This window comes from Nipponia nippon, unplaced genomic scaffold (assembly GCF_047370975.1).
Source record: "Nipponia nippon isolate SJK-2023a ecotype South Korea unplaced genomic scaffold, ASM4737097v1 scaffold_2, whole genome shotgun sequence".
NCBI lineage: Eukaryota > Metazoa > Chordata > Aves > Pelecaniformes > Threskiornithidae > Nipponia > Nipponia nippon.
The window spans coordinates 11679993-11694151 of NW_028262336.1; the positions used below are offsets into that span (position 1 = coordinate 11679993).

The window sequence follows — 14159 nt, forward strand, 5'->3', positions numbered from 1 at the left end:
GAATTTTGATTTTACCCATATTTATGAGTGGGGTGTCTAAATTCAGCTGCTGGCAAACACCAAAGCTATGTTCACTTTAAAATAGTGTTGTTTTTAATGCAATTTTTCATCATGATAATTACAACCTCAAAAACAGTATAAAGTGGAAGAATTCCCAGCATTTTCAGTATTTTTATATTAATTTCTTCTCATCAACTCACTTCATTATGATAAAGCTCTGAGTAGTTAGGAGTCTGTTTCACCTTTAGATTCAAATGGAAGGGTATATTATATTAATCAAGACTAACCTGCTCCTTCATGTTCAAATAAGATGTTAGTCCAGTAAATTATTTCTTAAGCATTGCTCTAAGGTGGTTAATATAAAAATAATATTCCAAAAGTAGTAACATACCAAATAAAAATATACTGCAAAGAACATTTTCTCACATTACAGCCTTTCTCAAAGAGCAATGTTTTACATTGCTCTTTAGACTACACTTAGGGCTATTTCAACGTACGTATTCCAAAAAAGACAAATGTAGTTATGTGATTCACTTTTTCTCTTAAGCAACCCTTCCCGCTTCTGTGTTATGTGTAATTGGAAATAAAACCATTTGCTCTGCAAAAAAAAAACCCCTCCCAAACCCTCAGAAGTTAACAGAAAGCTTCTTTGAGAGCGATCAGAGTGCAAGCTTCCTCTGGAAGAAGCTACTCTGAGATTCTGAGAATAAAATGGCTTCTCTACCCGGACACAGGCATGTTTCATTCAATTTTAAAGCTAAATACGCACAGTAAGCCACATGCTGATTTACCCTTTCTTTCCACAACTGTTCTGGATTGTGGGCCCAGATTCATAGACTTTAAAAGACTGGAGGAAGCATATTATGGTATCCTAGCCTGACCTTCTAGAGCTGGCGATGGTACAATTTCTGCATCGGGCCTCTGAATCCTGTTTCAGCTAAACTGTAGGCTCTCTCAGCGATGGACTATCAGACTTGGTTTAGAAACTCAAGAGATAAAGAGTCAAATAGCACTCCTAGGTAAACTAGTTCTGTAATTTAGTTTAAGAGGTATCTAAATAACTTTTGTTGAATTCAAGGTAACATCACAAACAGGAAGACTTAGAGTATGGGTCTCATATGAATATTACAAAAGTAGGCTTGTATCACATAAAATGGAACTAATAGTCCTGTACATGCTCTTCTGTGGCACGTGGATAATAAATGCAAGTGCACACATAAATATTGTATTCCTCTCTTGGAGGCAAACACTGAAGGAGACCGTCAGTTTGCTAGCCTGAACCACATTTCCTGTTTGTAAGAAAGCAGGTGAAAAAAAAAAAAAAAAACCAAAAACTGGAGACCTTTAAGATTGACGGCAACTCTAGAGAGAGATTCATGCTGCCAGGTCCAAACCAAAAGAGCATCCAAGGTCTGCCAACATAACCTGATTTCCTCTTGGACAAAGGGGTGGGTGGTTCCTAGAAACAACAAAACCAGGTAAGACTTATCTTTTCAGTATTATAATCGTGTAAAAAAAGGAGCAGTAAAAACATACTGTTGTAGATTGCCAGTATTCCAAGAAGGTTGCTCAGGGTTCTGAAGTCAAATTATTAATAATAATCATGATGATGATGAGTCATCATCAACAGCTTAAACCTTCATTAATCAAGGTTTGTTAATGAAGACTAAGCATTGGTGTTAGTTTTGTGCGTAAAATATTTACTGTGCCGAGGGCTTTCTTATTTTACAGTGTGCTGCTTCCCTTCTGAAGAATGAAGTTGATATCTTACAAAGCAATTAGTTGTGCACTAATTAATTGCAGTTTAAGGAATCCTTTCCGGAGAATTAATCCTGTCTTAAAAGCTCACACAGGTGGAAGTATCTTTAATGTTAATTTAACATTCATCAGTCTCTTAATGGGTTTCTTTTTCTAAGGGTCATTAGTACAGAATATTATTTATCTCACCATTTAATTGGAGAGGGTTGGAAAAAAGCTAATTTTGTCTCATCTTTGACAAATTTGCAGACTGAAACAACAGGAAACAAACTGTTTTTGTGCTCCAGATCATCATCTTAAATCTGGTAGTGACCAAAGTAATTAATCTGTTGATACCATGGATGGCATGTCCAGTTCTTGCTAGAGAGGTATCTATATTCCCCATCTCATGTTCCTTTTCAGTAGGAAAAACTGGTAGAAGTCCTGTTATCCTTAGTGATGGATTCTCTAAACAAAATACATTAGAACAAGACAGAATGAAACTTAGTACTTCTGCTACCTATTCTTATGCTCTTAGGAGGATAAATACCTATTTCTAGCCCTGAATTGGTAGATCTGGCCCCTTTCCCCAAAGGTCAGTACATGATTAGGTCCACTCCTTTGAGCTGCAATACCATTGAATTGCAGAAATTAATCCAGGAAAGATTAGAATGTTTTGGGCACGTCTGGTGTGGTTTTTTTTTGTTTGTTTGTTTGTTTGTGTGCTTCTTCCCCTCCACTCCCATCCGATTACACTATAATGAACCATGCAAAGAGAAAATCTAAGAACAAGTGACCAAAAGTCTACTTATTCCCATGTCTTGTCTCTGTTGGTGGAGAAAGTTGTCAATAGATTTAAAAAGGAGAAAAAGTACAATTAACCATGTCTTTAGAAAGTCTTTTGTTTGTCCATATTTTGTTGTGTGAATATAGTACCTTCAGTTTATAGCAGCGTAAAATAGACTAAGAGGAGGCGAGTAACCCCATCCCTAAAGTCAGAAAAGTAAAAATTTCATCCAGATGGAGTAAATTACCTAAGGTAGATGTTCTACTTGGATGCAACTCCAGGTTTGACCCTGCTTCCAAATAGAAATGAAAGAACAGCAGAATAGGAATGTATCATTAATACTAGAGCGATTCTGGCACTAGGTATTCAAAATACTGTCATCTTTATAATGGTTAAATATAATATAGTACTTCCCCCACTCACACATCCCAACTTCTAAAAATAAAATGAGAATTGTTGTCCTTCTCATGAAACCTTTGGCTATACGATGAACCCTTTTCTTTCAGAGGAGCGCATTACTTTAAGAACAACTTCAATATGATTTCTTATGAACAAAATACTATCACTCTTAGGTTTTTCCCATCACAGACAGACTATCGCAGAAAGCTCTGATGGAATTTGAGCTTATCCTATTAGAATCATAGTGTACTGTTCCCAGGGGCCTAATTTTTCATTAGGACTTTTTTTCCAAAGACTTAACAAAACTTTTTAAAATATTCAATTTGACAGCAATTGAGTGTGAATGCCCCTGAACACACTGCTATTAGTTCTTTGGAATAAATATGTAATATTAAAAAAAAATATCTGGTTTTCCTACATTTGACAGTAGATGACTTGAATGAGAATTAAAATTAGAGAATAGAATAGAAGACGCTATTTCAGAACAGACTATAATTAATCTAATAGAATTCCCTTTCTGTTTATTTCTCACTCTCCATCCACGGTCACCTTATCTTTTTTTTGTCTTTAGCATAACCAGTTAGCTGTCACAGGTTGCATCTGCTATTATACATATGGCTGCACCTCGAGTACTGTGTTCAGTTTTGGGCCCCTCACTACAAGAAGGACATCGAGGTGCTGGAGCATGTCCAGAGAAGGGCAACGAAGCTGGTGAAGGGTCTGGAGCACATGTCTTACGAGGAGCGGCTAAGGGAGCTGGGGTTGTTTAGTCTGGAGAAAAGGAGGCTGAGGGGAGACCTTATTGCTCTCTACAACTACCTGAAAGGAGGTTGTAGCGAGGTGGGGGTCGGTCTCTTCTCCCAAGTAACAAGCGACAGGATGAGAGGAAACGGTCTCAAGCTGTGCCAGGGGAAGTTTAGGCTGGATATCAGGAAAAACTTCTTCACTGAAAGCGTTGTCAGGCACTGGAACAGGCTGCCCAGGGAAGTGGTTGAGTCCCCATCCCTGGAGGTATTTAAAAGACGGGTAGATGTGGTGCTTGAGGACATGCTTTAGTGGTGGACTTGGCAGTGCTAGGTTAACGGTTGGACTTGATGATCTTGAGGGTCTTTTCCAACCTTAACAATTCTATGATTCTATGACATAGGGACAGCAGTGTAGTTATCTGAGGAAACAAATTGTTCTTCACACAGGTATTCAGCTTTCCTTCTACTGCTGCTGTTGTCAAAGTAGTAAATCTTTAAATAATGCAGTTATAAATGTAGATAGCTAGCATATTGGCAACAACGATAAGGGTAGTATAAGAACACCTGGGAAAGAGCTGGGAGTTGTATATCTGTAAAGCTAAGATATAAAATCAAAAGAAGACATTAGAAAAGCATAGAGCGCTCAGAGCGCCACTCGTATGGCTCTGATCAAGGTCTTTACTATGGTTTTACAGGGTAAATGAAAGCTGCTCTTGTTTCTGAAACATAAGTAGTGTTGTCTGACAAACAAATAGCTCGTATTGCAAAGACAAAAACATTTAAAAGTGAGATACTGAAGTCACACGTATGTTTGTATACATTCTACTGAAATACAAGCAGATGTTTACGTCAGAGTTATGGAAAATAAATTTAAAAATAAACTAAGTAGTGTTCAGCTAGGAATAAATTTAAATGTTGTTTTCTTAATCTCCTCACACCCATGCAGTTTTCTAAACCATGTTTAAGAAAGAGCTATAGATTGTGAGCTTTAAAGCATTGGTACCTTTTATTAGAAATCCAAGTTTCATGCCTTTTGTTTTGCTAGAATAGTTTTAAAGTCATAGAGAAGTGGGATTGCTCAAATACTGTAGAAGTTAAACTTGAAACAGAAAAGGGAAACAACTTTTTTCCAGCCTTCACTATTTTCCAGATAATAATTCCAATTTAAATCAGAAACTGAAACCTGAAAAACATAATTGTCATCAAGAATTTTGTTACCTCCTTCGCTTCACTTAAGGGCTGAAAATATTCAATTTGAAACTAAGAGTTTTTCTCCTACTCTGGAAACACAAGGGAAAAATAGGATTCCTGAATCGGAAAGATAAATTACGATATTCAGTATCAAGAAAAAGTTACAAACTTAGGTTCCAGCTGTACTTGAGGTATCTACTCGCTCTTTTTCTTCTAATGAATCACAGGTCAGTAGTTTCTTTCACAGTTACGTGTGCTTCCCTTCTCTTAGGCCACAATACTGCTTTTACTCCCTGAAAAAAAAAAAGAAGAATTTGTAGGAAAAGAAATATGAAATGAACATAAGACAAATGGAAAGGAATCACTTCAGAGAAGATAAAAGGATGGAGAAGAAGGAAGGATGACTTATTATTCAGGCATTACATTGAGACTTAAAACTTCCTGACTTTGACATAGACTTCTTGTAGTTTTGGACAGGTTGCGTAGGATGCAAATGTTGAGCGACTAATTGTAGAGTAACCAGGTTCCAAACACTGGTGGTTCTTGATGTGGCCTGATAACATCTTCTCGAGGTGAGATCTCCCTTTCTTTTATTTCCTACTATGAAAAATTGGAATAATATATAGCCGCTTCATAGGGGTGTTGTCTCTCCTCATGAATGTCTGTGTATCATTGCAAAAAAAGTGCCTCTCAACATGAAAAGTAGTATTGCAGTGTTGGAGAACCCTCAAACACCTGTGGAAGAACTCGGGTAGGAGAAAAGAAAGGAATGGAAACTGGATGTTTAGTTTAAAAGGAAGGATAAATGGCCACGGGAAGCACCATGTGCAAAAACCAGTTACAAGTCTGTCAGAAAGTTACAGCGTATTTGCTCTGGTTTGTTCCTTTTAAAAGAGTTCTGACCAGGACGGAAACCTGCATCATAGAAGCCCATGTGACTTGTGATGTTTTACTACCAAGGATTATCTTATCTTGCTTCATCATCATAAAAACTTCTGTGGCTTGGAATAAAACATGACTAAAAGAGCTTTTGCAACACCAGTAGAATTAGGGAACAAAACCCATAAGGGGTAGTTCCTAAGGTGAGTGGAGCCACTCAGCCAAGGAACAAAACTCTGTCTTCTCAGCAGGAGCAAATGCATTCCTCCCCCCTCCCCGGCTGGCAACACGGCAATATGTATTCCTGTACTCCTTTACCTGGGTTTTCCTTTAAGAAGCAAAGAAAACGTCAGCCTCCTGAAGGAATCCAGCTACAAAGAAACCAAACAAGAGCATTATGGACCTGCTCGAATCTCACTCGGACAGTATCATCCAGTCTCTCCCCATGACTGCTCTGCTCTGGTTCGGCTTTTTTGTGTGGTATTAGTGGAGTTCGTTAGTTGTTTGGGCAAGGCTTTATTTCAAACACTCCAAGTCTAGAAGAACATGAAACATGCCTCTGGGGAAAGTGAAAAATCTAGATTCAAGCTCCTTTCATTCATGTATTTGGCTTAGCGTTTCCTCTGTTAAGGAAGGGTTTCACAGGCCATTTGCAGCACTGCTGATGCTTTTGGCCATTAGACTGTCACAGATCGGCTATTTTCTTCAGCATGGTTTGCGATGGAAAATTTGCATGAGCTAGGTTAATCGAAGAATTAATTAAATGGCAAAATACATTTGGTGTGTGTGGGTTCCTTCCTGTGTTCCCACCAGGAGCCCGAGGAGAGGCAAGTTCGGTGCAGAGGGAGGCTTTGTTCGGTTAAGCTGACCCACCTTTTGCCAAGGGATCCGTCAGGAGCGGCTCGGGTCTTTCTCTGCAGTAGTTCTGGGGGGGTTCACCGGTTCCCAGCTACTGCTCATCCTTTGCCACTACATCCTCTGCTTTCTCAGGAAGAAGAGCAAGGATACGAGTAAAGTAAGTAGTTTTAATAGGAGATGCAAGAAAACACATAACCAACCTTCGAAATTTGTTGCAGGGATTGTTATAACCTGATGTTCTTAGCTATTGTTCAGAGACATTTCCAGTGAAGTCAGTTGATTTGACTGAATTCATCTTCAGAACTACATTCCTGCACTCTAGAATTTAGCCAAGAACTTACATCAAATAGTAAGTTAAAGACAATTAAAAAATATTTTCAAAGTTATTCACTAAAATGACTTTTTTCTTTAGCAATTTATGATTTTTACTGCATTTTACAGGCAAAGCAATAGCCCAACTTTTGGCTGAATTGCTATGAAACAGTAGTTCTGCTAACAGTTCATTGACGCTGCTTTCTTATTATTTAGCATCTGGTTTTGACATTAATTATTTAGCTTGTATAGCAATGGCTCTCACAGAGTAAACAACAAAATAGGAGCTTGCATTACAAAAAGCAAAAATCAACCAACCACAAAGAATACAGTAAAACTGTTAGACAACACAAACTAAAAAATTATTTTCTTTCAGTTACAGAAATGGACTGCCATTTTTCTGTGTGGGGAGTTTTGGCCTTTCTGAGTTTGGCCCTGGTTGTTTCATTGATACTGAATATTTCACACTATATGAAAAAGAAGCAAGGTAAGTAATGTTGTCTCTCTGTAAGGAATGGAGTTTGAGTGTTTGAAGGGTCTGAAGAGAACGCTATTGCTGCTGGGAGAGTTCAAGCCAAAAAATTGATTCTTTTGAATCTTAAAGTTATCTTTTGGCAAGAATGATTCCAGGTGAGAGGATGTAACTTTTAAAAGTTTTTAAGAGAGTCAGGTATGATTACAGAATGATTGCTAGCTGCCCAATCTGCTGCTAAAAACAACCACCTAAATCCATTCTCTGAAGACAAACCAACAGAACATGTACAAGGTGAAGAATTTAGTTCTGGTTAAATTTTTATTTTTCAAGTATATTTTTAACATCTGTAATTGCCTTTTTTTAAGTGTACTTTTCATGTAACTGGTTATCATTTGTACTTTAATTTAAAAATTATTTTAAGTAGCTGCACTAATACAAAATATATTTGAGAAAGTTTTCTGCTCCCAAAATTCTTGAATGCTTATTTGAATTTCAGATTTCATACATATTTTATGCTTAATCAGTTTATTTTGAAAAAAAGTTCTAGTTGCTTTTCATCATGGGATCCTAATGTAGCTCCTAAACCAATGTGTCACTCACAGTAAGGCACAGGTTTGTTTAATTTATGTTAGAGGGTGACTACAGTCATACTCTGGTTTTGGTTAAAATTAACTATGACTTTTTTAACAGAATTCATGATGCCAGTGCAACCTCTCTTATGCACACAATTCTGTAGTTATTAAGTTGTGCAGTCCTCACCACTCCCATTCAGGGAAAAACGGCCTTTACACAGGGAGAACTGCAGCTGTGCTATACGCGTACGGGTGGGCAGGCACACACTGGTGGATTCAACTACGTTAAACAGACATACATATGTAATCTGCATAAACAGAAGGCCTATGCTTATAACCTGAACTCACCAAGTAGAAGAGAGTTAGCTTATTACAGGATATTTAAAGAGCTGCTGAGCATTGTGGGATGGGGGGGTGCCTTTTCTGTTTATTTTGTCTTTTAGTGCTAGTAGGCAGATATTTCTACGATGAAAACTCACAGTCATTTACAAAACTATCCTTGAGCAAAGTTTTGGTCAGATTGGCTGATGCTGCATTGTTTGTGGAATCGGAGCTTACCGTGGTGAATTCTGGAGTCCTGGAGCAGGGGAGAGAAAGTCAGGCATTCCTGAGTTATTAATCAAGCTCTAGCAATAAATCTCTTTGTAATTCAAAGCAAACCTTGTAATACAAACCCATGATGCACTTCCTTAGGCAGAGAAAAAGGTGAGGTAGAAGCAGAAGGAGGAGGAAACAAGGAATTAATGTTACAATACATTTTTGTGGTCTTGTAAACAAACGTAGATTTTGAAGCCACAGCACAGACTCATAACACAAGCATTTCTCATATTAGTCAAAAATATTTGAGAAAAGAAGGGGGACAACTGAATCCCAAGAGCCAAGAGCTTTCAGTTTTACTCTCAGTTAAGACAATTATATGAAGTGTTCTGAAATAGTACATTTCATTGTCTCTTCACTTTATTATTTATTTTTTTTAACAAATTTTCCAGCTAAAATGTATAAAGACTATGAAGACAACAATCCAAGGTAAGTTGGAAAAAAAAAGTTTCTTTCTGGCAAGGGTGAAATAAGTAATAAATAATAACAGATGGCTTTGGAGGGATGCCATAGGGGAAAATCCAATATCTCATGCAGCCTGCCTGGCAATGTTGGAGAGCAGGGTGGTTGTGGAAAAAAAGTTTTCCAAAGAAAAAAGGAAAAAAAATTATATGGGAGAGATGCACTCCAGTCATTTTATCAACAGTGAAATAATTGCATGCTAATATGATAATTTTATATCCTGAAGGAAGTGCAAGATGTTGAGCTAAACCACTACTTACTATCACTCAAACTCAATAAATCTATAATAATTAAAAACAACTCTCAGAAAACAAGGATAAATTATAGGCTGATATTTAATACACTTGTGGAGCAATAATTTATATGTACTCACATTTCATACCTTTCTTTTACACATGATGTTCAAAAGCAATAAACTGGAGCCTGTTTACAGCTGCTGGATAGCTCATGATCTGTTACAAGTCTGTTTCTCTTAATACATAAAACATCTCCCCAAAAAACTCATTTAGTGCTTTAGCTTGTATTGCAAACTGGTCTCAGAGGACATGAACTGGGTTCCTTTCAGTGATCATTAATATTTCTAGAACTATATCAAACAGTAGCTTAGTAGTCTTGAGATTAGCTTTATACTTAGCTAAGTTACAGGAAAGAAGATTTCAGTTCTTGGCTGGATAACAAATCTCTCTTCAGAATACAGACATTGTAATTCCTTCTCCTTCTGCAAAACTGGCATTCCCCCACCCCAAATATTTTTGGTCTTGTTTTTTAGATCACATACAATTTGCTATTGCTATATGTGTGTAAAATGATTAGAGTAGAATAGTTTTGTCCTAAATAGAGCATATTCTGTGAATTAAAAGTATTTTTCCATTCCCCTGCTAGCTATGACGACTATTACACAGAAGATGACCCAGTTTATGGCAATCTCAATCAAGATGTTTTAGGTAAGCTTCACTTTAAGAACATGTGTGTGGTCAGAGGCTATAATAAATGTGTGGTTAGGAGCTGACTGACCAACAGTTTCTGTGTTTCTCAAACAGCAAACTTGAGAATCTGTCCCTTTTCAATTGCTGTATTAATACCTACTTGGGATAGAACTGCAAGCCATCATACTGCACTACTATTTGTAAGACCAGATCTCATACTGTATTTGACTTTTTACAGTCCAAATGGTCCTGTTCAGCCAAATACCTCACAAAACAACAGCTTTTCTACACGTAAAGCTGCACCAATTGAAATAACAGCTTGATCCATGTGTGTTAAAGCAATCTAAGACACATATTACTGCCCAAAGTCAATGCTCCCGCAGAAGCTGGCAGAAACAGATGCATACCAGTTCTCTGCTGTGGCTATACGCAGATCACCAGCGATGTGGACAAATATGCTGAAACAAGCCCAGTGGCTGAATGGCAGGCAGATGTAGCTTTTCTCTGCTTTACTGGGCTGAAGTTAATAACCCTTGGCAGAGAGATACCACATTCCATGCAGTAACACCATATAACTGCAGCTGGATCTAGGTATGCTGAGGGTATGCCTCTCGAAGCCCTTACGGTGTTAAAGTAGTATTTAAGTAACACGAACACAACTTTTTTGCTAGCCTTATTTGGGATTAAGCAAAACTGAACTGAAGTATTTGAACTGCGGGGAAAAAAAAAACCAAACCCAACTTCTTCATATAGGGTTTGCATAAATTTAACTAAGCCAACACTCAAATGTATTGACACTACAAAAGCCTGAAAACTGTAAGGAAGGAATCTGTTTTACTGGTGGCTAAAATAAGAAAAAAACTTGCACCAAATTTACAGAAAACTGAAAGTAGAGTTGGGAAGAGAATTTAATCACCAGCTGCTGCAACTCACAGCCTCTTCCTCAGCCAAAGCAAAGATTGCCTATACTGAAAAATACCTAAGTATGTGGTTACCCGCTAATTGCAAGATGTCCTCCTAGCAGTCTAAAAGGATGCCCACTTAGTGACTAATGAGAAACTTCCCATCCACATGAACAGAAAATTATTTTCATTTTCACGGTATGTGTGTCTGAATGTCTTAGCTATTTGCCCCTCTATTTATAGAGGAAGAGATCTGTGTGTGATTTCAAAACAAACTTCTACCAAAGTAGACTGGGGGGAGTTAGTTCTGTAACAGGGAGGATCTGTTGATCTGATCTTTTAGGACTCAGTAGTGTGTCTTAACTAAAACATTTTTCTACTTTGATAAATTATAGAGGAATGTTGTTACGAGCAGATGAAGTCCCAGCCTCAAAGGCCAGTTAACCAACTACAGGTACGTTTAATTTTAATTCTGGATTTCTGAATTAGGGTAATGCGGTCTGTCTCAGAGTTCTTGTGTATATCCCATGACAATATACAACAAAAATCTTCACACTGCTCATCACAAAAATTACCATGCGTTACTGTCTCAGTTCATCAGGGAATTTAAGCACAGACTTGACCCTTTGTTCAATCTGGGTCATTAATGAGGGAGCAGAAGAATTATAGACAGCTCATTTCCATCCATATGGCATGATAAAGCTCAGTCACAGGCATGCAGATCAGGCTGAATTAAGCCTGCGTCTACTGCTGTGGCTTATGTAAAGAATTAATTTTATTTATTTTGGACATCAACCAAGTGAAAACACAAGCTGTGTCACATGATAATCATGAGTTTGACTGGCCCTCTCCTGCTCAGCACAAAATCTATATGCCTTAACGAATGAAAGACGACTTTTTCTATTGATTTGTATTGAGATACTTGAATGCCTAAAAGCATGCAAGCTTCAACTGAATTTTGTCTGTATTTGAAGCATTCCTAGCATCTATTTACTGGGTTGATTTCGAGGTATTTTGTAAGGAGCGATTTCTAGCCTCTCTCAGGATACTTCCAGGGGTTAGAAATATCTTTTTATTTAGTCATTTGTTTTCATTAACTTCATGGAAACAGAATAATCTGTGAAAATTCCAATGTCAAAAGTGTTTGACTATTTGGCTTGAAAAACACAGAGAGAGGCAGGGGAAAGACATACAAGCATACCTTTTGCACTGGTTTATATATAGCTGGAGATTATATATACAGACAAGAATCACCTATCTTTGGTTTTCTGCACAGACAAAGCCTGTGAAAAATGTTGTTGCTAACAACTGGATTCTGATTTAAAAGAAAAAAATGGGAAGAAAAACAAATTGAATAATGTCTTGCATCCGAAAGAACTCAGACTGATTATAAAAGCTACGCTCATTCCCACAGAGAATCTTTCCAATACCTTGATGAATTTTTCCTTACTGCCACTATCCTAAGAGCATGAGTCATTTACCATTAGGTTATGTCAGTCTGTTTTCTGTGCTGCCACATCTTTTGTACTTTTAATTAGTTCATTTACAGCTAGTTTGGGTAAACTTCAGCCACTAGTATGATTACAGTGTAGACGCACTCAGTCTTAGACACAATTTTAAAGCAAGCATAACTACTGAATGTTAAATATACAGTGAATTTCCTTCTAGGTGGAGTCTGCCAATCAGATGTGTTATGCCTCACTTGACCACAGCGTCAAGGGAAAACGCAGAAAACCAAGAAGAAAGACAGACCCTTCACTAGAGGAGGATGAAGAAGAAAGATCATCTAACCCCACCGTGGCTTCCAAAGTTAGCATTTACCTCAATAGCGAGCAGCTGGCTGCTGAAAACACGGCGAACGTAGAAGCCATTCATGATGATCCCATCAGATTAATGGGTTTGATTCATACTACAAAAGGAGAGAACATTTGAAGTGGCTTCACGAACCAAATACATCATCATAAAATGAAATCTGCTTGTTCGTTCTGGAGGAACAGTGAACAATCAGAGGTAATATCCTGGCAAACCGACATACCAAACAATGGGATAAAATGGGTAAGTTGTGTTCCAAAGTGTCTTCCAAGCATGTTTACGGACTAAGGAAGCAATAAGATCCAGACTGCCACTGTGAAGGACCTGCCCTTCTGAAGACATTTTGAAAGGAAGTTTTAGAAGCTGGTATCTCAGCATCCACATGGTATTGATTCCTGTAAAAAGTAATCCTTTGTTTAAAACAACCATCAACTTTCAAACAGTCCCAAAAGACCCACTCTGTTGTCTGTAGAGCTCTAGCAGAGTATAACTATTCCTCTATAGAGATTTTAACAGTACTTTTGGAAGGAAATTGTGTTTCATACTTGCACAGTTAATGATTTGGTTGTTTTCCCAATTAAAAACTGATCTGCTGTTCAACACTGTGTACTTTCCCACTATGACTGGTCTATGGCAATAACACGATATATCTAAAGCTAATTTGAGAATAATTTAACAGCATGTTTAAAGAAGTAATTGCACATCTCGCAAGAATTAACAATATCCTTATATATCTTTAGTTTCCTTCTGTGAGCAGTGCCAGACTACAGCTCAAACCTCAGCTCCTCTACTAACGTAATGTTGTAACCAGCTGTATTCAAGAGTCCACAAAGATGCCAGCACATGATCTGTAACAATAAATCTCCTAGGGAGGATTTTTTCCTTCTAATATTCTATGTGATGTTTAAATTCCTATTGGGCTTTACATTGCCATTGTTACCAACTATTTTACAAAAGTAGAAAGAGCTTTTAATTTCCCCAAAATAATTAATATACTATGTGCACATTCATCTTCAGACTTTAAACTTATCAGATGGTACGCTTTTATAGAGTGGGGATTTATTTTTATATTCAGGGAGTCAATAAGTCAATAGCAGGGAACAGCAAGGCATGTTGATATAATATGCCTACCTGTAGGTGTTGGACAGTTCTGCCATCTCAAAAAAAGGATATTAGTGCCTTTAAAATCCACGCAGAGCACGGCGTCAAGGAGCTTGAAACTCACAAGCACATAGAGAGTCCTGCAAGTGTTTCAGGTCCTGAAGGAGATAGCCCTGAAAGCAGTTACAAAAACGAAAACAAACAAAAAGCCCACAGTACAGAGAGCCACCATCTCTTCTAAAAGCAGAAGCAGATGCCCAGAGATAGGACAAATTTATGAAGGGGGGGGGGAAATCAATGTAAAAGAAACAGTTCTTTGACAGCCTGGTTCGTTTAGTTTGGCTCATGGTTAATGAGCCACTTTAACATGCCTTAACTTCTACGCTAGACCAAAAGGAAGGGG

The 14159-nt window shown here is 37.7% G+C and overlaps 1 protein-coding gene across 10 annotated transcripts; it reads left to right on the plus strand.

The window, feature by feature from the left end:
- The first annotated feature begins 1354 nt into the window (after nt 1-1354).
- On the plus strand, nt 1355-13639 carry TRAT1 (T cell receptor associated transmembrane adaptor 1). Of its 10 annotated transcripts, none has more exons than XM_087758208.1 (8): nt 1362-1478; nt 5328-5432; nt 6816-6946; nt 7286-7396; nt 8946-8982; nt 9898-9959; nt 11239-11297; nt 12512-13639. In XM_087758208.1, the coding sequence occupies exons 4-8, from the start codon at nt 7294-7296 to the stop codon at nt 12773-12775; spliced, it is 525 nt and encodes a 174-aa protein (XP_087614334.1). In that variant the 5' UTR covers nt 1362-1478; nt 5328-5432; nt 6816-6946; nt 7286-7293; the 3' UTR covers nt 12776-13639. The 10 variants fall into 10 exon arrangements, with proteins under 10 accessions (XP_087614337.1, XP_087614334.1, XP_087614329.1 ...); XM_087758203.1 differs by having other exon boundaries at nt 5988-6946; nt 12512-13638; XM_087758204.1 differs by having other exon boundaries at nt 5991-6946; nt 12512-13638.
- The last annotated feature ends 520 nt before the right edge of the window (nt 13640-14159 follow it).

Bases quoted from the DNA above. Each gene is read 5' to 3' on its own strand.
- TRAT1 (XM_087758211.1), top strand. From the start codon at position 7,294: ATGGACTGCCATTTTTCTGTGTGGGGAGTTTTGGCCTTTCTGAGTTTG. The intron at 7,397-8,945 runs GTAAGTAATGTT...CAAATTTTCCAG, and splicing joins CTATATGAAAAAGAAGCAAG to CTAAAATGTATAAAGACTAT. The intron at 8,983-9,897 runs GTAAGTTGGAAA...TTCCCCTGCTAG, and splicing joins TATGAAGACAACAATCCAAG to CTATGACGACTATTACACAG.